This window comes from Hippoglossus stenolepis, chromosome 5, assembly GCF_022539355.2.
Source record: "Hippoglossus stenolepis isolate QCI-W04-F060 chromosome 5, HSTE1.2, whole genome shotgun sequence".
Classification (NCBI taxonomy): Eukaryota; Metazoa; Chordata; class Actinopteri; order Pleuronectiformes; family Pleuronectidae; genus Hippoglossus; species Hippoglossus stenolepis.
In genome coordinates this window covers 9,725,838-9,749,453 of record NC_061487.1, presented here as the reverse complement: position 1 = coordinate 9,749,453, position 23,616 = coordinate 9,725,838, and the positions used below count along the sequence as shown (strand labels likewise).

Sequence of the window (23,616 nt, the reverse complement as noted above, 5' to 3'; positions counted from 1 at the left end):
GATATCATACGGACATGTGGCTTCTATTGAGCATATCAATGTGTCCCAATCTCGTATCTTGAGGTGAATCTACCTGGAATGGTTACAGTGTCATGGCTGATAATCAAGATCTCTATTCAGAAAATGAACGAGATTTTTACTTCTGGAACCAGGCTGTTGAGCTCTACAAAGGTCCGGTTTCCTTTTTTAATTGTTTCATGTAAAAAACTAAAACAAATGCTTGAATGCACAAACACATAAAACCAAACGTTTTCCAAATCCACAAACATAATTTCGCTTTCTAACGACGCGACCAGTCGCACAAACAGACAACAGATGTAGCCACACACCAAAACTAACAAACACATTTCATACCCTATGATTTGCATACAGAGAGACATTGAGACAGACAGGGAGGCAGACACATTCACAGACCAGTCCGACCAGTACAACCGTGCCCACTGAGGGAATGTCTATCTTGGCATCACACTGGCACCAGAGTCCGCACCAGGCTGGCATCACGTTGGGCCCGCTCCTCAACGAGGGAGGACACACCTAGTTATACTCGTGGGCTTCGTAACACGGCTATTGGCTTTTGGCTATGCCTCACTGCATTAGGATTTTTTGCTGTAGCCACCCCAATGCCACCACTACTCTTATATTCCCTTATGGAAACATAAACGTCCAAGACCTGTCACCAGCTAACCAAGTGAGGATGACAGGAATGAGGGCTGGCGTGGAAAATGAACAAAATGACCACGCCCCAAATAAAAGTCAAGGAAAACAAAATAACGAGTAAAATTGAAGTTCAACATGGATGATGAGTAGATAGTGATGATAAGGTGGAGAACAGACAGGAGCCTGTACTTGTATCTGATGGTGGCACGGACTGAGCTGAACACAGCCACAACAAGGTCATATCAAAAGATTCCACCACACGCACTGATCTGATAACAAGAGACACGAGCCGGCACACTCACACACACACACAGTCCTGTCGTCACACACATACCTCTGCTCATAAACAGCAAGGGTGGTATTGTAATTTTATGGCTGTTACAACACACACGCACAGACACACACACATGCTCACACACACACACACAGCAGGAGTGTGCCTCTACCTTATCTTCTAGCCTGATCAGTCGTGCTCCAACGGTCGGGTATTCTTTATCGTCCCCTTTTCCTGGATAAGGAAAAAGTGGAAACAAATCATATAGGCTATTGTATATAAACACATACAAACGATAAACAATTATAAAAATATTTATGTGTAAAACCACGGTTACAAGAATTCAAAAAAGAAAAAGGACATACAAATAGATGCAGAAAGGGTATAGCGTCATACTCAGATCAATTATTGTGTGTGTGTGTGCGTGTGTGTAACAGATTACATAACTGAATCCTCACGATTCATAAAACATTCATTTATTTAGTTAATTTATTCTCTGGGCACTGGTCACAGTGGTAGTTTACAGTTCTTTACTGAAATGAACACAATAAATGAATGTCAGAAAGAGTTGCTGTGTGTGACCTTGATTTTCAGAAAACGTTCTCCTCCACTCTTCAGTGATCAAACGTTGAGTAAACTGACTTTAAGTAAGATGGCCTTCCACTTCTGAGTATCCCTGAACCCTGAATGCAACAACTCCTAAACTTCACTGATAACTGTTAGAGTATACAAAATACAGCCCAGGAATATAGGTCTCCAGAGCTGTTATCTTAATTTATTCACTTGTCCCCCTGGACAACTAGTTAAACATTTGAGTGACCAGAGTCAGCAAAGCCCCATTAGCATTTACTAAGAATCTGGAAACTGGACCAAAGGTAAAAAGGGCAGGAAGGAAGATGAATAGACCTGAATAACAAATCAAAGATCTCATACATGTTTCCTTGCTATTTTTCATGAATGTAGCTATACGTAGTTTTCTATGTAGCCACATAACATTTCCATTTTTAATCCTATAAAATACTGCAAAGGTTTAACTGGTTAGTTGTGTCTTTAACCAGAGGATGACAGCCATCATTCTGATATTTAGACTTTTTTATCAAAACAAAAACTGTGTTTTTCTGTTTAGGCAAGTTAAAATGTTAGCTATTACAAAGTGGCAACATGGACACAACCCTGTTCAAACTGCTGAACAAATATATGTGCTAATTCACAGGGCTGGAACCAGGCTATTAATAATGTCAATGTCATAACAAGACTCATACATTTATTCATATGTATTCATTTATCTACTAAACACAACACAATCAAATATTACTGATGCAAAGTTATCAATCTGTAAAATGCTGATTAATTTTTTTTCTTTAATATTTTTCAAAAATATTACCAAGTAGACAAATAATATCCCATTGAAAATAACTTTGGTATACTTGTTTAGCAGATACTAATGATTCATTCCTAATCTATGACTGATTTCCACGCAATTATGTGCACCGAGAAACAAGCAGCACACGTAGGTCAACATACCCACAACCAAACAGAGACATATTCACACACATCAGGGACGTCTCTCTGTCTCTCTGTCTCTCTCTCTCTTATTTAGTCTGGTTCAGTTTGTGTATGTGTGAGCTATAAACACAGAGATGGAGTGAGGAGTGACGGCTGTCTATCAGATACAGACTGTTTTGTTTGCTGCGTATTTACCTGGAAGAAACATTCCTGGTTTTCCCAGAGTGCCGTCCAGTCTGGGGGGAGAGACCAAAAAATATATTAGACAGGGAAAGGTAAAAAAAAAATGAAAACATACACAGGCCAGCACTTTATTCTTCTTCAGGATTTAAGGTCCATGTTGGGAAAAAAGAGATTTTGAGAATAAAATCATAGTTTTATGATAATAAAGTTATTAATTAAGAGAATAAAGTTGTAATTGAGAACACTTGTAATATTAAGTCATAATTTGTGTAAATGTAAAACTTGATTTATCATTAACTGGCCAGAATACTTGAACAGTAAAAAAATATAAACCAATTTATTAAAGTGCCAATAAAATTAAAATAAAATGGCATTAGCATGAAGAGAATTTACATTGCTTTAAGAAAAAAAACAAGTTTTAAATGGGTGAATATATGAATGCAATGCTCCCATTGAGATGTGAAGCTCTGAAAATAAACAGTGAGAGAAGGAAAGGTTTCAGTTGCCCATGTGGCCCGTTAGTCAACCATAAATTCAGTGAAGCAGGAGGCACTTCACTTTGCACTGTGCAGCCATTCTCTTCTTTTCATCACCATAAATTAAGGGTGGATTTTTATCACAGCCACCACATGTCTTTATTTAACTTTTATTCATGCCAGTGACACATTTGATTCAAAGCGGTCGCTGCATTATTGCAGTGTTTTCAGACGAGTCGGATGAGGCCGTCTTTTTTTCTTTGCTTTCAAATTTTAGATTTCAGTAAAAATCTTTTTTAGGGTTACAAAACAATCTGTCAACAAGTTGGATTTCATGAAACGAGTTTACCAGTATTATTACTGCAGACGATTACTTAGAATTTACAGTCAAATGATTTCAGTGTTGCGTTGATACACTGATACATGGTTTAAAGACTGCACAGTGCATCACCGTGGTTCAGTTGAGGTACTGGTGTTATGAGGTCCAGGTGACACACTTACGTAAGTTTGACCCAATTTATTATCTAACTGACCTCCTGCGTGGGAGAGTGTGGTTTGGTTTGGAAAAGAAAATCACTTTAGAAAAAAAGCAGAAAGGTTTAGAGAAGAGGACGAAAGGTTTTTACTTTAGCGGGGACTGGAGTTGATTACAGCTCCACAAAGTGCAACAAGGTGTAACAAATCAGAGAGCAGCGAGGCTCCGATCTGTCAGAGCAACAGTACGGACAGGAGGATGATGAAGGTGCAGCTGACAGAAACCATTAGGAGCTGCAGAATTACTGCAAGCTGAAAAGAGACATTTGTAATGGAGTCATCTCTCTCTTCCTGCTGTTTTCATGACACAGATCGGTTCAGTTAAGGACCACGGTCCAGTCATGTCTGTGCTCCATTGTTTACATCTGAGCTGGTTAGTTTTGGTTTCACGTTAAGATTTAGGGAGCACACATCATCTGTTGTCATGTGGGCCGGGGTCTACCTATACTTGACAAATTCAGCTATAAAGATAAAATTTAGGAGGAATTTAATAGCAATGATTTAAAAACACATACGGGGTATAACAGGAACATTTAACTGGATGGTTTTAAATCAGACAAGGAGCTTACTGATAATTTTAATAGTTTTTATCTTTGGTTCGATTCAAACAATTTTAAAGAACAAGTTGATCAGATGAGATTAAAAACCTCTTACACTCCACAACTTGAATTTGATGTTCAAAATGTCAGGAACATACTCAGTAAAACTAAAACCAACAAGAGCCCCGGGCCCTGACAATATCTCTGGTCATCTACTTAAACACTGTGCAGATCAATGATCTATTATTTTCCATTACATATTCAAGAGTTCCTTAGAGCAGCAAATTTGCCTTCACTGTGGAAAAAGGTCAACAAATGTGCCTGTGGCTAAGAACAGGTCCCCTAAGGGCCTTAGTGATTTTAGATCTGTGGCCCTGACCTCACTGGTTATGAAGGCATTTGAAAACCTCATAGAGAGCGAGTTGGTCGGGGCTGTGGAGGATTCAATGGATCCTTTACAGTTTGCTTATAGGAGCAGAAAAGGGGTTGATGATGCTGTGATGTTTTCATATTTCTCCTCTGCTTTTACCACAACTCAGCTCCAACATTTTAGCCAATAAACTGCTCTCTTATTTGAGCCTGTGTCCTGGCATTGTTGGATGGAGTTTAAGGCTTCCTTGTGGACAGATCCCAGTGTGTGAGAGTAAATGGCTCTGTGTCTGACATGCTGTTCTCCTCCACTGCTTCGCCACAGGGCTGTGTCCTTTCACCCATCTTGTACATCTTGTACACTGATGACTGCAGAGGTCCCCGACCAGGCCAGACTTATCCTGAAGTTATCAGATGACATGGTCATAGTGAGCCTGTTACAGGGGGAGGACACAGCACCTGGCCCAGAGGTGGAGGATTTTATTCAGTGGTGTAACAACTTCAGAAATACCAAAGTCACGCTCATAGATTTTTGAAGGAAGTCATATCCAGCAATTCAGATTACTATCAATGGAAAGGTTTTTTGAACGAGGCAGAGTTATAAGTACATGGGTATTGTTATCGATAAAAAACTAACATTCAATGAAAAATACAGAATTACTTTGTGGCAAAACACAGCAACGTCTTCACTTCCTCCGGAGGCTCAATTGTTTTGGTGTGTGCACTGAATTGAAGACACCTTTTTTTACAACTCAATGGTAGAGTCTGTTCCTACCTTTGGCTTTATCGACTAGTTTGGTAATCTCTGTATCGGGGACAAGAGTAAGTCGCAACACGTCATTCAGGTCAGATCATTGGCGTTAAGTTCCCTGACCTTTCTCTCACCTTTGGAAAGAGAGCTTCAGCTGAGGCTCGATACATCTAACAGTGTCCTCGAGATCCTCTTGTGCCACAGACTGTGTTTCCTGTTCCTGTTCCTGTTTTTGTTCTTTTGCCTCGCTGCAAAACAAAATTCCCCCTCGGTGGCTATAAAGTTGAAGCGTAAGTTTAAGTTGACATTAATTGGTTTCTAGATGTGCGTGCACCTGTCACACTGCAGTTTTCTGTCGGACACAGGGGCCGATCTACGTTTGTCCAAATCAGGGGCCATACATGACCACAATTTACTCAGAGGGGACAATTATGTGTCCAACACTCATGCACAATGCCTGATTCAGTAAGGTGCACATTTAAGTCATTCATTGTTTGTTTGCTCTATAGCTTTGAGCAAAGCCACACATCATTGAACATGTTTTGAAAATTGTTCCTTGTTCAAGAACATTGTTAACTTAAAAAAAACTGAGAATAATACAAATTCTTACCAAATTGGTATCGTTACTAAGTGATGAGTTCATTAAAAATAGACTACTGAGCAGACAGGGACAATCAGATTTCAGCTGGGGCCACTGCCCCCCTGGCACCACCCCTGATATAAAGGGCACTAGTTTTGCTGTTTGAAAGTACGTCTTGGCATTTTTATGCGTTTTTTGCAATGTGACTGCTAACTTTTGCTTCTCTTCAGCTTCTTCTTCTGTTGTTTAATGCCTTCTTAACTTCGTGCAATTGGACCGAAAGTCTGCACTATCGAAAAAAAAAGTGTTTTTTCCCTGCAAATGAAGAGGACCATGGTTTGATTTGACCAAGACCACTTATTTGGGTCAGCATCATTTTGGTCCGAGGCACCTTTCACAACTCCAGACCTGTTCTCACACTCCGGACCAGACAACGTCGGTGTGAAACTGCCAGTAAAGGGCAAGATAAATAGAGGCACAATTTCACACCAAAAATGAAAATGGACACAATATTGCCAAATAGCGCCTGAAAGTTCAACTAAATTATTTAGTTTTAGAAAATGGAAATATATATTTTGCATTCTCACTTCTTCCTTCTTCTTATAACTATATGTAGTGGTTTGCAAAGTAATGGTGCAAAATAAAATGGAACAATAAAGGTTTGAAACAAATGACACAAGTTAGGGCCAAAAAGAGAAGAAAGAAACATCAAACATCAAACATCAAACACGGCACCTTCTCTGTAGCTCCTTGATGCGGACCATCATGTTGAGGTGACCCTGGGAATACTGCTCCATCACGTCCCGCACATCGTAGGGTTTCCGTGCTTGCTGCGGATCCATGAGCGTGGACACACACACACACATACACACACACACACACACAAACACACAGGGACACAAAAGCCATTGTCAACCACAGCCTCTGCTGCTTGGTCCCTAAAAACATCCCCAACCCCCTTCGGGTTCAAAGGGTTCATTGTTAACTCATTGTATGTGTGTGTGTGTTTGTGTGCATGCGTGCGTGGCATCGCTAACTCATTGGGTTGTGTTTGTGCATGCGTCTACGTGCGTGTGTGTGTACGCCAACAAGTGCATGGCCAATGCAGAAAGCAATCGTATTAAGCTCCTTTCACAGCTTTGTTTAGTGCGACACAGATACAAGCAACATCAGAAAGAACCCAGTGAACTCTTTAGGGTATCCCTGGTACACACAAAGTATAGCCCCTGCAGCTGACATCACTTAGGCCGTAATTGAAAACATACAGAACACTTGGAGACGGTAAGAATATACAGGAACCACTCTGCAATAACATGCAGTATGAAAACGATGTCTCAAACACGATCATTGTTTTTCTTTAACTCGTTTTTTATTTCACTGCACAAAACAGTTTGCACATTTCTGCTGACTCCAGTGCTACATGAGGCCACGTCCTGCTGTGTGTGCACGGGCAGCTTCTGCTGTGTTTGTGTGCGCGCAGTACAGTAAATGAATTCCTACTGTAGCCCCAGAGACAGGTTAGAAGATTTCCCATGATACTACGCCCGAACTGAAGCGAGCACAAAGAAGACATGCAGGTGCAAGTTCCAGGCATTTACACACAAACACGCACGTACACATGCACAGCAGCGCCGCCGCAGCTGATAAATGCCTCGGGGGCCTTCCCCCTCCTCTTCCTGTAACCACACACACACACACACACACACACACACACACACACACACACACACACACACACACACACACACACACACACACACACACACACACACACACAACCCACTTCTCTCACTCTCAGTTTGTCTCTCTGTATCTCTGTGTTTACTCCTCCCTTGCTCTCTTCTACTCTGTTGTGTTTCTTTCTCCTCCTCTGGTTTTTCTTTCTCTTACCTGAAATTTCCTCCTGGCCACAAAGTACTGCATCCTGCGGAGGACTTTGACAGCCGACCTCTGGGCATGGGACAGCCTGCGATAGAAAAGGGAGAACGGTTAAAGCTACACATGTTTTTTGAATGTATTTATTTATGGTTTGTTAGGGACAGATTCCCTTTACATAGATAAACTAAGAACAGCTGTCCAGTGCGAGTATCTGATGCTTTCAGACATGGACTGAACTGCAGGGGGGGGGGGGCTGTATGTGTGAACCCAAATGTCCGACTGAGAGGCTTCAAACTGTCTCCGGAGTTTCTCCGACCAGCCCCCTTTTAAAAAGACAGAATAAGTTTCGATGTGCTGTAAACAACAACAACACGTGATCTCAGCAGCAGAATTTGTGACATTGGGCTTCGGCCTGCTGTGTCACCCCTCAGCAGTTATTGTGAATGCATCTGAGTGGAGACTCTCCTGCTGCGTTGCCCATGTGGGAAAGGCAAACTCTGCAGAAAGTCCAGACACAATTCTGCGGACATTTTGAGGAGTTCATGTCTGAAAAAACAGCAATAGACAAACTGAGAACAGCTGTCTAATGCAAGTATCATTGTGTTTCTAGCGGAGGCTAATTTGCAAGGTCGTCTCCCGGAGAGCTTTTCATGAAAAATAAATGAAGAGCAAATTAAAACATTACAGACTTTATATGTGTGCAAGTTTGTTGCTCAGTTAACCAGGATTTGGGGCACAGGATGCACAGGATGTTTTACAGAATAAGACTTTACAGTTGCCACTTTAAGCTGCTCTGGTTGATCGACTACAGTTCTATAGTCTCTGGGTTGACAGTTTTGCATTCATGTTCATAAAACTACGCATTTAACCTTTAACAATATGCATCAACGCAGATCAACGCCTGAGCTCGATTGTTCCAGCCTCAACGCTCACAACTCTGAATATGAAAACTGGTGCAAACTAAAAAACAAGATGACAACCAGACTCAGTTTGCATCAAGAAGAGCCCAACAACACATGTCCCCCCCCTCCCCCCGGCTGAAAGCAGCACATCTGTGTCAACACAAAGGAAAACCCACTGGTATTGAGCTAAACAGTGAAACAGAAACCGCTGGATGCAAACAACACACACACACACACAGACTCGTACTTGCAAATCGTGGTGATTGTGTGGCGTGCACTCGTGTTTGTTTTTTCAGAGAGGCACTCATTCGGTTTATTTGTCAGAAATTGCCGTAACATGTCCTTGGGTGTCCAGTGTGTGACAGCAGCATGTTGGGGTGATGTACACGCTACGAGTGGTAATCGATTGTGAGAGAACGTTTTATGTTGAGTGACTGGATTCCACTGGTTGAAAAATACACAAATACTGAGTGCAGACTTAGACACACACATGCACACACTAAAGACTGTACAACAAAGTCTGATAACCTGCCGTAGGGTTTTTCAACTTCATCAGTCAGTGATCCTGGTTTTATGTTTAATGTCCCAGGACAGTATATTTCATTGTACTGTATTTTCAAGTACATATACGAAGCTCCAAACATCATATATTAATGATGCTATATAAAGTCCAACACATCAGCATTCACCCCTCCCTTTCTTTCTATCAAATACTAGTCCACATTTGTAGTTCCAATGTGTTCAAATGCTGAAGAGAGATTTCTTATTAACAATCTTTATTCCAACACGGTGAGGCTGCAATAATCTGCACAATTTAAGGGCAATAAAAGTACATAGTGAATAAAGCTCCGAAAGTAAAAACAGTTCCTCCTCTTTTTTCTTTGCTCCCTGTTCTTGTGCCTGTTTCTGTCTGTCCTCTATTTCAATAATTGTTGTCAGACAACTGAGAACAGGGTTTTGGCCATGGCTCACACTGTGAATGGTCCTCATTAATGTTGATCAAATCACTGTTTCATAAGTGCAAATTCAGCATTCTCGCCTGTTGTCCTGCAACACTCTGCTCGCTTTTCTTTGCTCCCGGTTTTTGTGCCCATTTCTCTGTCTATCCTTTATTTCACGTACGGTATGTCTCAGAGACAGGTGACAACAATCAAAGACATCAAAGTTAGCCGGTGTGTCACGAGATGGTGTGTGTGTGTGTGTGTGTGTGTGTGTGTGTGTGTGTGTGCGCGTGTGTGTGTGTGTGTGTGTGTGTGTGTGTGTGTGTGTGTGTGTGTGTGTGTGTGTGTGTGTGTGTGTGTGTGTGTGCGTGTGTGTGTGTGTGTCACTCCACACACAAGTCTGACGAGTAGCAGACTTCAATAACTTCCCAAAGCATTGAACTACAGCCAGGTTCATCACTTTTTTGGGTCCCGTGGAAACATGCCCGTTGTAGTTTTTGCTATTTGCAGCGTGTTTCTGTATTTGCATGTGTCGTCAAATTGATGAAGTTGTTTACTTAATTTGCACATGTTGTTTTTCTATTTGCACGTGTTCTCTTATCAGCCACTGTAGAAAGCAGCTTAGGATGACAGAAACAAAAAGGGAATGGAAACAAATATGGGGAAGGAAAATGCTCAGGCGTTCCCTATAAGTACAAAAAGGATTGTTGGGACTCCAGGCGCCCACTTTTACACACACTTGTCTGGAGCACATAATACTACACTGTGCATAATAACATGCTCAAATGCAGTTTCTGAATGCTCTGTGTGTTTGCATGTGCGTGCGCAGTAAGAAGCTCTTCGCTGCTCCCCTGAGCGTGACTGCAGCCACAGATACGTTCTTCTCCACTTAAACGGCTAGCAAACAAAAAAAAGGAATGCCTCCATTCGTACGTCAGCGCCTACACGTTTGTATGTAAGGGGGAAACGCATGTGTTGTTTTTGAGCACGTCTCTCGAGCCATGTCCCAGTCAAAGCAGACACACCCACACGCACACACACACACACACACACACACACACACACCCTTGACACACCGAAAACACATACGCCGCCCTCCCCCTCCCCAAACAAGGGTCTTTGTGGAGTCAACAAGTCGCTCTGAGGTCTTAATTAGGGCCGAGGAACAACAAAAGGACTTAGCAGACAATGCAATGACATGGGACCATAAAACCTGAACATCAAAGGGCTGCTGTCTTTTTTCCTGCCCTCCATGCTTGGCCTACCCGAGCTACAGGAGGAAATGCACACAAACAATACCAGACATAAAGAGTGTGAGGCCCTGTTTTGGGTGGAAAAAAAGTCAAACCACCCCACCACCACCGCCTCCTTGCTCTCTATCGTAGATGAGGGATTTTTTTTTTTTTCCTATCAACCCCTCCACATACACACCCCCTAAACATTTGGCACACAGAAAGTGAAGGAATGTGATTCCCACATCTCTCGCGCTGATGCTGCCCCTCAAACACTTGCCGGCTCTGACTCTTCTTACTCATTACCGTCTGCCTTCATCCTCTTCTGTCTTTTCTGCTCTTTGTGTTTACGTTTCATCCGTGCAGTCCTTGTGTGAGTCAGCATAGCTCAGATCTCACGCATGACAATATTCTTTCCACTGTCCCGCGCCATATGATTCATTCTCTACTGTGTGTATTTATTTTCTTTCCTCTGCGGATTAAACCCCAACTTCCAGCTCAACAGTAGAAATCATATGAAAGCTATTGTTGATGGAGTCATGAACTGACCTTGGCCCCCTCTTGAAAAGCTGTGACAGATTGAGCCCCATGGTCTCCCCCTGGACACTTCTCTCTTAATAACGTTTCCGTTTTTTTTTTTCATTTTCAGACGGTCACGTTGGAGATCTCAGAGTTGTCAATGGCAACTCTCCCTCATTCACCGCCCCCCCTCTACTCTTTCTTTGGCAGGGGACTGTCAAATATCCTGTGCTTCCATGGTGCCCAGCAATAACCTCGGAGTCGGGAGAAAGCTGCTGCAGACATCAATGTGCTGTGTTCGGGACCCAGCAAGACAGCTGGCCTGTGTGTGTGTGTGTGTGTGTGAGATAAGCTTTAAGACTAGTGACTGGTCCATCAAAGAGATGTGCTCGTCTTCTGTTCTCCGCAAAAACAGGCATTCCTTTATCATATCTTGGAAGGATAAGATGACTACATTCTTTCAGGCATGTTTGATCTGAAAGTGATGGCATGCCAGAGGGTGTCGTGGTAAGAATTATAAGGGTGCTCTGCTGAGACGCTGTATCGCAACGGACAAGTTTCCCCATTCAGTGAGGAATTCAAATGAATGGGCTTCATTGAAGTTTCTAATGGAAGAAATTCCCCCAATGTGGACCTGTCACTTTGGAGGGGTTTGTCTAATGAGATATTAAACCAGCTGTTGCAGTGGTTTGCACGAAAGAAGAACAAACTTGGCCTCAGATTGTGGCAGAAGTCTGAAAATGTCTTTCCGAAGAAGGACATAAATTGAAGAGGACCTGAAATACTTTTGTTAGGATTTCTGTCCAAACTGAAATAAAGAAAGAATCTTAAAAATTATAAAATGTTCTCTCTCTATTGGGGAATAATGAAAATGTGCATCACAACCAACGTTGGGTCAGTTAAACAACCAGCGTTGAACTCCAGATATGCTTCTGAAATTATCCAGAGGGGCAGCATGTGAGCGAGTGGGTGTGCTGATGACTTGGGAACACGTGACAGACGCAAAACTGAAAAAACGAAAACAATACAAATATCTCAGGATGAAAAAATTGAGCCACAAACATAGGACATGCAGACGAAGATGTCAACTTGAAAGGTCAACGGAATTTAAGAGCTCTTTGTGATAAGGGCCAACGCCGTCGATGTGCAGTAAACAAAAACAAAATCATTGACACAGTTTTCTGTTCTTAAACAAGTAAATGAGCATAAATCCGGGTTTAGGTCAAAACTGTGTGAATGGTACTTGTTAACATTAATCAAAAATAAACAGCTCTTACTGTCTTTCCCTCTTGCATGTTTGCACTCCCCTGCATTACAGTATCGTTATGTCTAGTATTGTAAAATATTTTTTTCAAAATGTTGATGCAATGCTTTTACATTTACTGTCATCTTAAGATTGAACATATTCAGAATTATGAATCTAAACAAGGTTTAAACTTCACGACATGGAGCGTCATGCAGCTGGTTAAATATAGTTTCTGATACAACAGTTTCCCATCTCCTTGTGTCTCTGCTCCAGTTGTTTCCATGTTTCCCCCCCATGACCAGATCAATAGGCGCTGATCGAGACATGCTGGAGACAAAAGCAGCAACCAAACCACATCAAAGCCCAGCGTCCATTAAGGGCTGATGACAAAGAGAGAACAGAGGGAGCACGCCATGTTTGATGTGTGTGGCCATAGAGGGAGGGAAAACAAGAGAGAAACGCCCAAGATACTGTGAATTCACTGTGTGACCGTCACCTCCTGGAAACAGAGTTAAACGACCGTATACTGTGAAAGGTGGCCAGAATGTGTATATACAGGCAGGAGTAAAGCTCATGTAGACAAACACTTTCCACACATCTGTTTTATCTGGTTTGTCTCGATTTGAAAAAACTGTATTGAGAGAGAAAAAGAAGACGAACCCATGGTCAATAAGTAAATGATTTGAACTTTGTGGTAACTTATTGTAGTGTTCATCATAGCTCCTGTTTTCAACTGTGTTTGTTGGTTTATTTGACTATGCAGAACCTACTGAACTGATTTTCACCAAACTAGGTGGAGGTATGGGGCCTGGGCTATAGAAGAACCCATTAAATATTGGTGCAGATGCAGATTAAGTGGCACATACAGTTTTTTTAACCAACTTTGTATGACTTTACAACACAAGACATTTTTCAACATTTGTGTCAATTTTGTAGGGAATAATTCACTTATCTTAAGATTCAAAATCAGGCTCATTAGTCGGACGATATTTATAAGTGTCAACGATTTCTGTGCAGATACAGATTGTTCAGGGTTGGGAGAAGAATGAGCTCCACTCCATTTTAATTCAAAACAATGAGTCTTGTGCAAAGTGTCCCCTTGATCTCATGGACACGCACACATACACAGTCACCACATAAATCTAAAAGGTATCTGTGAATACACTCGTGTGAGTATCCCACCGATGTAAAATATTTCCTCTCTAGACATGGTTGACATCCCGGTGACCTCAGAAAAGTCCCGCCCATGTTTAATGTTAATGACGCCAACTCTCACAACATGTCATTATTCGAGGAGAACAGACAGCCACAGCTTTTTTTTTTCCCAGCGCACATGGAGAAGATTGGAGAGGAGAGCCCTTTTCACAAGTGCACTAATGACTGGTGAACTCCTCCTGACACAACTCTAACTGCCAAATTAACTAAGAGATTTGGGGCGAAGAGGTTTCCAGTTAGATAGGCGAGAAAATGAAAAAGTGCAGCCGTGGGAAAAAACGCCTTTTACTGGGGTGTGAATACCACAAGGAGCTAAGATTGCCATCTGTAAAATGCAGACAAAAACTTTAGTTAGTTTAAGGATACTAGTTCCCATGGGTTCTAACATAAAATACAGTTTTGTTCTCACAGTAAAAATTACTGATATAAAAGAGGGAAAAAAAGAGGTGTGGACAATAGCTGCCTTGTAGATGTGGCCAGTCTAATTCAGGGTTATAGGTTAGTGTTTGAGGCCCCAGGTGTAGCTTAGAGAGAGACTGCGGCTTCTTCAAAGTGAGCTTAATTAGAGAGTCACACAGATTCAGGGTTAATGACCCCCTCTTTGGTGCCAGACCCACCTCTAGTCTCCATGTTAAACCTATGGTGAGTCACTAAAGTCACAGCATTACCCCAGGGATGGACAGTCAGTCAGGCAACCACTTTACTCCACTAAAAAGTTTCAGCAGCTTTTTGTTGAAGACCCAAATCAGGTCGCCTGTCCAATTTCCTTAATGCGTGGGGTGTGTGTGTAACTTTTCCGAAGCTTTCACACCCACTTCTTGCTGTAATTTGCAGAGATGAGTAAGAGAAACAAGCTCCATTTAGACCTTTTCTCTCTAGCAACACTTTGTGTATCTGGAAAATACTGAAAATGTGCATCATTACTGTGGGGATTTAAGGGCAGCATACAGTATGACACACCAAACCATCTGCAGCCATTTTTTCTGTGCACGTTGTAATAGGCCACCTCCCTCCCATAAAATCAGTGGGTATGCTTTGTTTTTTAAATCGCGGGTAACCCCACCTAAAAAAATGCAATTGACTCCTTTCCCATTGCGAGAGGAGCTTATACCTCTCGGTTATTTGACATTGAAAACCAACATGTCATATCAACACATTACACATCACACACAGACGGCAAATGTGTAAAGGCAGACTGATACTTATTGGGAGAATTCCTTATGCCTCATTTTCACTCATTTCACTCTGCTTGCACATGTATTTTTACATCTTTTTGAAGTTTGGCTGACTCTACTCAGAATCAGAATCAGAATCAGAAGTATTTATTGCCAAGGTATTTCATCGGTCCAGGATGAAGAGTGGGGAGTGGGGAGCAGTGAGCCTTGCCAAAGGCTGCACACACAGATCCTCATGCACCAGCATCCATTTTTAAACAAAGCAAAAAGGCTCATATATATATAGACGTACATATTGGCGCATGAAAATCCAACAAAATCACAATCTCCCTTCGTGTGAGGAGCAAACATTCTTGAGATCCAGTGTGTGTGGGTGTGCGTGTGCACGTTGTGAAGACAGGAGGGCGATTGGGTTTCTCTGGTGGGGGGAGGAGAGGGTGAGGTGGCAAAGAAGGATTTATAATTCATGGCCTAATAGGATTTGTTGCTGTTTAGCAGGATTAGGCATGTTAGAGAAAGAATCTATTTATTGCTGCCAGTCGGGGGGTCCCCGCTCCTGGGTGGGGTGGGGAGGTTTTTAGGGTAGAGGGTGGCGAGGTGAGGTCAGAGGGGGGGACTCTAGACCCTTGAAACTTTTGTTTTTCCCCCAGTCATTTTCTGGGATAACCCCTGTCACTGAGGGTCCCGAGCAACCGAGACCACCCCCCTCCTCTCTGCTCTTAGTCCCACTAGAGCCACCATTTTTGGATTAAATTGGCTGTTCTCTTTCATAGCTCTCTGATAATCCAAGCACATGAGCCCAGTGGTTGATCATGCCAACACAGCTGGCTGTTCATGGGTGTTTTTGTGTGTCTGTGTATGTTCGGGGACTATCAGCACCACCTCGCCCTTGGGGGAGCAAGAGCCGGATGGAGGTGGCGGTCACAGACCTGCTCAGGTTCAGCCTGGCTTAACCCTGGCTCTGGACGCAGCAGGAGGACAAAGAAGAAGTGGAGGAGAAGAGGGACCAGGGGAAAAAAAGAACATGCGAGAGAGGAGAGAGAGAGAGAGAGAGAGAGAGAGAGAGAGAGAGAGAGAGAGAAAGGAAGAGGTGGAGGGTGACCTGTGGGCCTTCTTAGCTAAGGGGCTTCCCTTTCATAAGCCAATGGGTTCAGATTATAAAACTTTGCTACTTTTCAAAAGAGCATTATTCTTTCATTCATGTGTGGTTGAGGCTACAGTGGGGGGGCTGGCTGACCTTAAAGACTGCTGTTTAATTAGGTCTTTCTACAGTGGTCAGCCTTTTTGTTCCTGCTTTCAGTTATGGGAGGCCTGGCTGGCCTCCCTAATGACAGAATAGCATTTGATGTGAGTCAGTTTGTGTATGAATGAAAGTAAGAAAGAAGCAGTAGAGCAGAAGAAAAATGTGTACAGGCAGCATTGTTCACCCTAACTAACTTAAGCAAAGTAGCACCTTAATCAATAGCCTTAGGCCGTAGATATAACTTTAGTGACATGTTTGCGTAATTGTTCGCATAGTCGCTAATATACTACACATGTAGTACACATGTTACAGGAGTGTTCCACTAGAGGGCACACCTCAGAACTCAGACAATGTAAAGCTTCCTGATTTGTGATCTGTAAATAAGAAACACGGCGACACTGAAGAAAGTTGGCCTGTGATTGTTTCTGAGATCATGGCAGAAAAGTGTGTGGCTCTTAAACAATGTCTTTGACTGTGACAAGTATCTGCCTCTACACTGCCCCTATTGTTCATGTGCATATTGCATCTTGCAGACACGTAGCGTTCCCGAGGACAGGGACAAGTGACGCACCAAACAAACGCAGAATATGCGATGCAGCCATGTTGCACACATAGTTTAAAGCAAGTAGATCTCCAGCCTAAGGAAGTTCATTCTCTTCTTTTTCCATTGCAATGTGTTTCGTGTTTTTTGTAAGTAAAGCCATTACTGGAAGGTACGAATTAGGCATTTTTAGTTTGAGGGAGGAAGGCGAGGATGATCAGATTGCAAAGTTGATAATGTGCTGAAACTGAGAATGGAAAGAGAAGAGAAGGTCGAAGTTTCCTAGAGAGGATAGAAGGCAGTCATGGAGGGAGTGGTGGTGGTGACAGTAGTAAGTGTAGTAAGTAAGTTGTAGTGAGGAGGAGGTATTTATGGCAGCAGATGAGGCTGAGAATGTCTTGGCAGACCTGTTTTAATAGATTCTGCTCCTGGTCTACTGTACAATTAACACACTGCCTCTGTCTCCATGTCTGTCCCTGCCTGGACCATAATTACACCACTACACACACACAGGTAGACACAGGAACACTCACACTCTCTCTGCACCCAACATTCAGTCATTTCATGCCATGTCTTTTACACTCAGGGTGTGAAATGTTCATTTTAGACCTGGATGTGTCTTATAGATGATAGTACATCTAGCAGTGTAGCTGCTAGAAGTACTATCCCAATGTGATTGAAGGATGTGCACACGCACATACACATGGGCACGTGCGTGTGTAAACAGGAAGCAGATATTTTTTGCTCTGTAGCCAAATACTGCAAGTCAGACACAATAATGGTGAAAAGTAAGATAAGGGATTTCTTTTTCTTGGAACGACGGTGAGGTGAAACTGTTATTGACAGTAAGTGTTTGCAACATGTTGTATTCACCACTGGATGTCAAGATGTGACTGATAAGAACCGATCAGCAAATGCAAGTGATTGCGTCTACATTTCCAAACGTCTCACATTTTGCTCGTCCAGAAAACAATGCAGCCCGAGAGTGTTCAAACTCAAACAGGCTATTTTGCGTGAGTGCGCTCTTTCCCTGAATCTATACGACAGAGATGGAGAACGCAAAGTTAGCACAATCCATATACCCACATTTATGGCAACTACACCTCACTGTAATACACCAGAATTATCCTTTAACCTTAAGCGGTCAAACAGTCAAGGGTCAATTCTGAGTTTTCAGCAGGAAAAGCTGAGCTCAGTGTGGTGTCGTGTGACTGGAACAAATGACAGCCCCGTATCGATTCCTCTGTATGTTTATGTGCATTGAGAGCAAAGGAACAGAGCGGGCGACACTGTTCCATTTAAAAGGCTGACTACGAGCTATGATCCCACCGCTCCGAGTGTGTACGCAGTCCAAGTTCACAAACTGCCTCTTGCCTGCTCCTATAGTGGGATCGGATGACTGTACACTGAGAGTTCACAGGCCCAGGAGGAGTTGAAAGATGATAAGAGGGCTCGGTGGGTGCAGCGGGGGCTATGATTGGTCAAATTGACCCTCCTAACGTTCTCCGGTAAGATGAGATGCAAGAGGGGCGTGCGTCAGGGTGAATTATGGGCCTGCATCGTTGCCCTTAAGCTCCTCTGAAAATGATCAACTTTTGGTGGAGCACTGTGTTGTGAGTGCTACTGCTCAACTGTCTCAACAACATCTGAATATGGTTTGAGTCCCCACGGCCGTACTGATGTATAAAATGTTATTGAGCGGTAAATCCTGGCCACGTCATTTCAACATTTTGAGTCAGTATGCTTGATTTAAGCTGATTTCAGTGTCGTGTGAATATGATCTAAACGGGAAATGAAGTGTATCACCGCCTTTGACATGAACTTAAAAACATGTCGCATTTGTTGTCGAACCTTTTCACCGATACACTGAACTTTGAACATGTTTGAATACAGTTCCAGGGTGGTTTCAAATCATGTTGTGTTATTATTTCCAAGTTATACAACAGTGAGCGGCCAGATCAGCCGATCTTGAAATCTAATTTGAGTGGGACAACAAACAATAGCCAGAACATTTGGGACAATGTTGAAAACAGGAGCGGCTGCCAACCTTCATAACAGAACACAGTGAACTGAGCGTCTGATTTATTGCTCCAGGAGATAAAAATAATCACCAAACTCAAACAAAACGCCAAATAATATATATGTTGCATTGCAATAATTAGAGCAATAATATGTCAAACATCCTTATAGATTTAAGATATGAGTCAAACTGTTGAGAGAGGACGTCAGCTCACAAACATGACACAGAGATAGAGAATCACGCACAATTTACTGTAATTGATGTAATACTACCAGGATTTAACAACACTGACCTAATGACATGATACAGTCTGCGAGCCAGGGTAATGAAAATGATGAAAAATGACTTCCAACACTGCTCCACGCTGACAGACAGGAAAAACAGACACGCTGGCTCGCGGCCCAGAGCAGTAAATGACAGGCTGAAGTTCAGAGGCATTTATTTGTCATAATACTAAACTAAACTGGAGATACAGCCGATATCTGTCAACATGCTTCATCTAACCTTGGAGTGATACAACTCTGAGTGGCTGTGTCAGCAATGTTTACATCAAACAGAAAAAAAAAACACTTAGAGGCTACGAGGGGATGGGGAAGAAAAAACTGCCCGAATAAAGAAAACATAAGAAAGAGAAGAAAATGAAGAGCGGGATTCATCCTGTTTTCAAAGAGAACGGTTATGAGAGCGGTTATCTGAAACAAGGCGCTGGGAACGGGGGGGGGGGGTGGCAAAGCCATAATTGGATGCTTGTCCTCGGCCAATTTTTCAAGGCAAATTATCAACGCATGGGCTGGATTGCTGGAACCACATTGTGGAGGTGGGAACAGTGGGAGCTTTGAGGGGCCAGCGTGACGCGCTAATAGAATCATTTAGCACACTGGGATAACGACAGCATGTGATGGATGAAGCAAAGGCCCTGCATCTGTTTGCTGCTGCTGCTGCTGCTGCTGCTGATGAGAATGTTTTAACATTAGCCTGCTGACTCCAGGTAGGTACTGGCGCTGAAGGTGCAGGCATCAGGATCTGTGTGTGTTTAAATGTGTGCACTGACACTGAAGTGTGTGTGAGAACGGGAAAGGCCCTCTTGACAATATGCAGAAAGCATTACTCTGTCTCTGAGCGTGTTGCTTTTGGATAACCCACTTAAGCTGTGCCATCCTTGGGTGCCCTCCTCTACTACCAGATACAAACTAGCACCCACAGGTTGTTTCTGACCTTGAAATTTACAAACATAAACGTGCAAAAAAATCAATCAATCAAAAAGCTAAAATGGCACTAAAGTACCAGTGCCAGGGTATGGACCTGGCAGTCCCCTTAAATTCAATTAGGCTGCATCCAGTTGCAAACACTCATAGATTCCCTAAATATGCCTGAATCTTTTCAACATCAGTCGTCACCATCTGCATCCCGAAGTGACCGCGGCCAAGATACTGAATCACGAATTGCCCCTCATATAGAAAGTGCTGCCCATCGATGCAATGTATGAATGTGTGGTCATCAAGACTAGAAAAGCTCTATATAAATCCAGAACTTTTACACCATCAAGATCCATGATATATTCCCTTGGAAATCTAATAATGTCCCATATCTTACAATGTTAAAGAAAGAGGGAAAAATAGTTCTTGGTCTATTTCTCATCCTTCCTTCAAGTTTTGTGGAAATCCAATCAGTAGTTTTTTGCTAAATCCTTTGTTTTTTTTGTTTGTTATAGCTCTGATTTGACTCTGCTGGGGTCTTCACTACAGTAATGAGGCCATTGTCTCCACAGCATTTACAGACATTTCTCGTGGCCCAGTGATAAGATGATTTCTGATGGAAAAAGGTTGTAATATTTACAATGTATGAACGTAACATGACTTGTTATCCTGGGGCCTTCAATGCTGATATTAATACTTCCCACTTCACTTCTCTATGTTTGAACAGCAGAGATACATAATTGTTGTGTTCAGTATTTTCATAAAGATGGCAGATCTATGAATATTTGAATCATTAACTTGTCTCAACCTGAACCACAAGCTCACAGGCAAAGGTAAAAGCTCAGTATGACCAACATGTGACTGGATGTTAAAGTAAAGGGTTGTATGCTACAGTTGGCCTGAAGCCAGTCCAGGAGGGAGGATATCTCATAGAAGAAATCCTCTCTGTGCAGGAGGTGTCGAGAGTGGCACTTGTCCACCGCTGCATGGTGCCCACTATACCGCACTATGGGAAACACAACCTCACATACAACACGAACAAAAGCTCATGTGTATTCAACGCTCCTCTCGCAGATAAGGATACACATGCTCACACAAAGACGGCCTCGAACACACAGCACATAGAAACAACAAGAGAGAAAGAAAAGGAGTTGGGGGGGGAGTGGTGCAAGAAAAGGGAAAAGAGCGAGAGAAAGGGCAGTGGGAGAAAGAGTACGAGATAAAGAGAGTGAAAGAAGGGCCTGCGCAAACAAAAGAAAAGTCAGTTACACACAGGGAGCGCGGAGGGCAGGGGAGAAAAAAAAGCAATGAAAAAACGAAAATCAGCAAAAAAAAAAAGAGGGCGGGGGGGCAGAGAGGGAAAAAAAATCCTGCCTTCTGCCTTGGGAGGAGTGAGAGGGAGAGGACAGAGGAAAAGGAATAAAAAAAGAGATATGGAGAAAAAAAGTGAGTGAGAGAGAAAGAGGAGGAGGAGGAGGAGGAGGAGGAGGAGGAGGAGAGTGTCAGGGCTAGGGGTGATTAAGCCCGGGGTCTCCTCTCTGCAGAGACACGTGCACAGACTTAATCAAGTCGACGCCAGCCAGCCACATTTCCACATTACTCCCTGGCCGGCTGCCTGACAGGTCCGAAAGAGGGAAGCGATGAGGAGCTAGAGGAGTCCGCCCGCTCCACACACCCACCCTCTCCTCCTCCTCTTCCTCCTCCCCGTCCTCCACCACCCCCAGACCCGGAGCGATGCCAGAACACATGTGAGCGGAGTTGAAGGGAGTGGACGGGTGTAAGTTAGGGAGCAAAGAGCATAAATACTACTGACTCCACTAAATGGAATGTTATTAGCTGGGAGCACCCACTACTCCCCCTGAAACCTCTACTTTCCTCCTGCTGCCAGTGCCGAGGAAGTCAGCGTGTTACAATCAATTTACTGTGTTTACCCCAATCAGGCAATGCTACGTTTTTTTAGATTGTAATAATGCCATCTCATAATGACATCGTCACGACACCACATGATGAAGAATGACTGGTTAATCTAAATAAGATGTAGAATCCTCTGTTACTGTAAGTTACTGCATTACTACACTGTATGATGTCATTTTCATAATGACATCATGATGACATGGTTTCTACCATATGATCATTGATCATTTTTTCTAAACAAACTTTTGGTCATGTCTATAAGTTTATAAGATACAGAGATACCTTGAAAAAATACATGATCATTTATTGCTCTTGACATTTGACCAATTAATCATCTGAATATCCATCCATGAGTTCTTGGGTTACTTTGTACACGCACACACACTCACACACACACATAATTGAAAACACCCAGCTTGTGTGGCTTTTCTTTAAAGTTATGTTTAAATAAAGTTCTTTGATTTTGGTTGGTCTTTTCGAGCTTATTTTTGTATCAAAATTATAAAATTTGTTATGAATTCAGCAAATCTCATCTGGACTAGTTTGTGTCAAATTCTGTTGCTGCAGTTTTGGGGACACGGCCACTGTTTGAATGGGGATCTGAATTTGAACACATCCTGAGCCACACTCAGTTTCCTACAGACTCAGTTATTTCTTAATCTTCACATTTTGTCCTGACAAAATAATACTGTACACCCTCTATTTTCTCCTCCACTGCTCCTATTTCGCTTCCGCGCTCTTTCATCCCTACTCACTGGAGGCCAAGTGGGTCCGTGCCCGAGGTGGAGTATAGCGATGTCATTTAATAAGCAGCTTAACTCCAGCACACATGCCACAGAGAGCGACCTGCAGCGGCATCTACACTGTAAAAAATGAACCAAACAAGTGCTTTCTCTGTTTTTTGTCCGAATCACAATGTGTATATATATATATATATAAGAATAAAAACAATCTCATCTTTTGAGTAAAGGGAAAGTTAGAAGTATTAGCAGTTTTTAGGGATTAAAAGCACTTTGCTCTTAATGTATCCAGTCTCTGGGTCCCAACAACTCGTGCATATTTTATCTAAGTGTTTTCAGTCTAGAATGTATCAAATGTTTAGACTGGACAATCCTTTGCCAATTGTTTTTTTTGCAGTGGAGCTCAGTTGACGCTTGCTTACAGCATTTCCAGTAATGACTCAAATGCTAATCTCCTGGAGAGAAAATCCCCGATAGAGATGGAAACAGGGAGACATTTGATGCCACGCTGCTGTTTCTGAACAACTAGTGAGGTGTAATTTCAACATATCAATGAAACAAGGACCAGACGGTGCCAGTCTAATCCGTCTTAAAATGATACACAGGTGCTTTGGTGATAAGGAGGTGTAGATACAGTGTGTTTCTGAGCGTGTGTGTGTGTGTGTGCATACATGTGTATCCCCTGGCCCCATATGAAGTGCAAGGCTAAATCTTAAAAACATGCATGTGTGTGTGTGTGCGGGGTGTTCAGCGGTCTCCTCTGACCTGAGAGTGAGGGCTAATTAAGTGAAGGCAGATGACAATGAACAACGGCCTCCCATAGGCCAAGCCATCACTCAGGTCTGCTGTAATGAACACCCACCTACAGGTGTGCTGATCCCTAGACAACTCTGCACACACACACACACACACACTCCGCACACAATCGTACTTCCATATGTTCGGTATTATTAATCCATGCACACACATGTTAGCAATTTATCAG

The 23,616-nt window shown here is 42.7% G+C and overlaps 1 protein-coding gene across 2 annotated transcripts in view; it reads right to left on the bottom strand.

The window, feature by feature from the left end:
* kcnq1.2 (potassium voltage-gated channel, KQT-like subfamily, member 1.2) overlaps positions 1-23,616 on the bottom strand; it is a 176,158-nt gene that overhangs the window by 64,386 nt on the left and 88,156 nt on the right. For both annotated transcript variants that reach the window (XM_035156458.2, XM_035156461.2), the window contains 4 exons: positions 7,760-7,835; positions 6,605-6,699; positions 2,633-2,673; positions 1,104-1,165 (listed from right to left, as the gene is read on the bottom strand). In XM_035156458.2, coding sequence (XP_035012349.1) covers positions 1,104-1,165; positions 2,633-2,673; positions 6,605-6,699; positions 7,760-7,835 — 274 coding nt within the window. The remainder of the gene's footprint in view (positions 1-1,103; positions 1,166-2,632; positions 2,674-6,604; positions 6,700-7,759; positions 7,836-23,616) is intronic.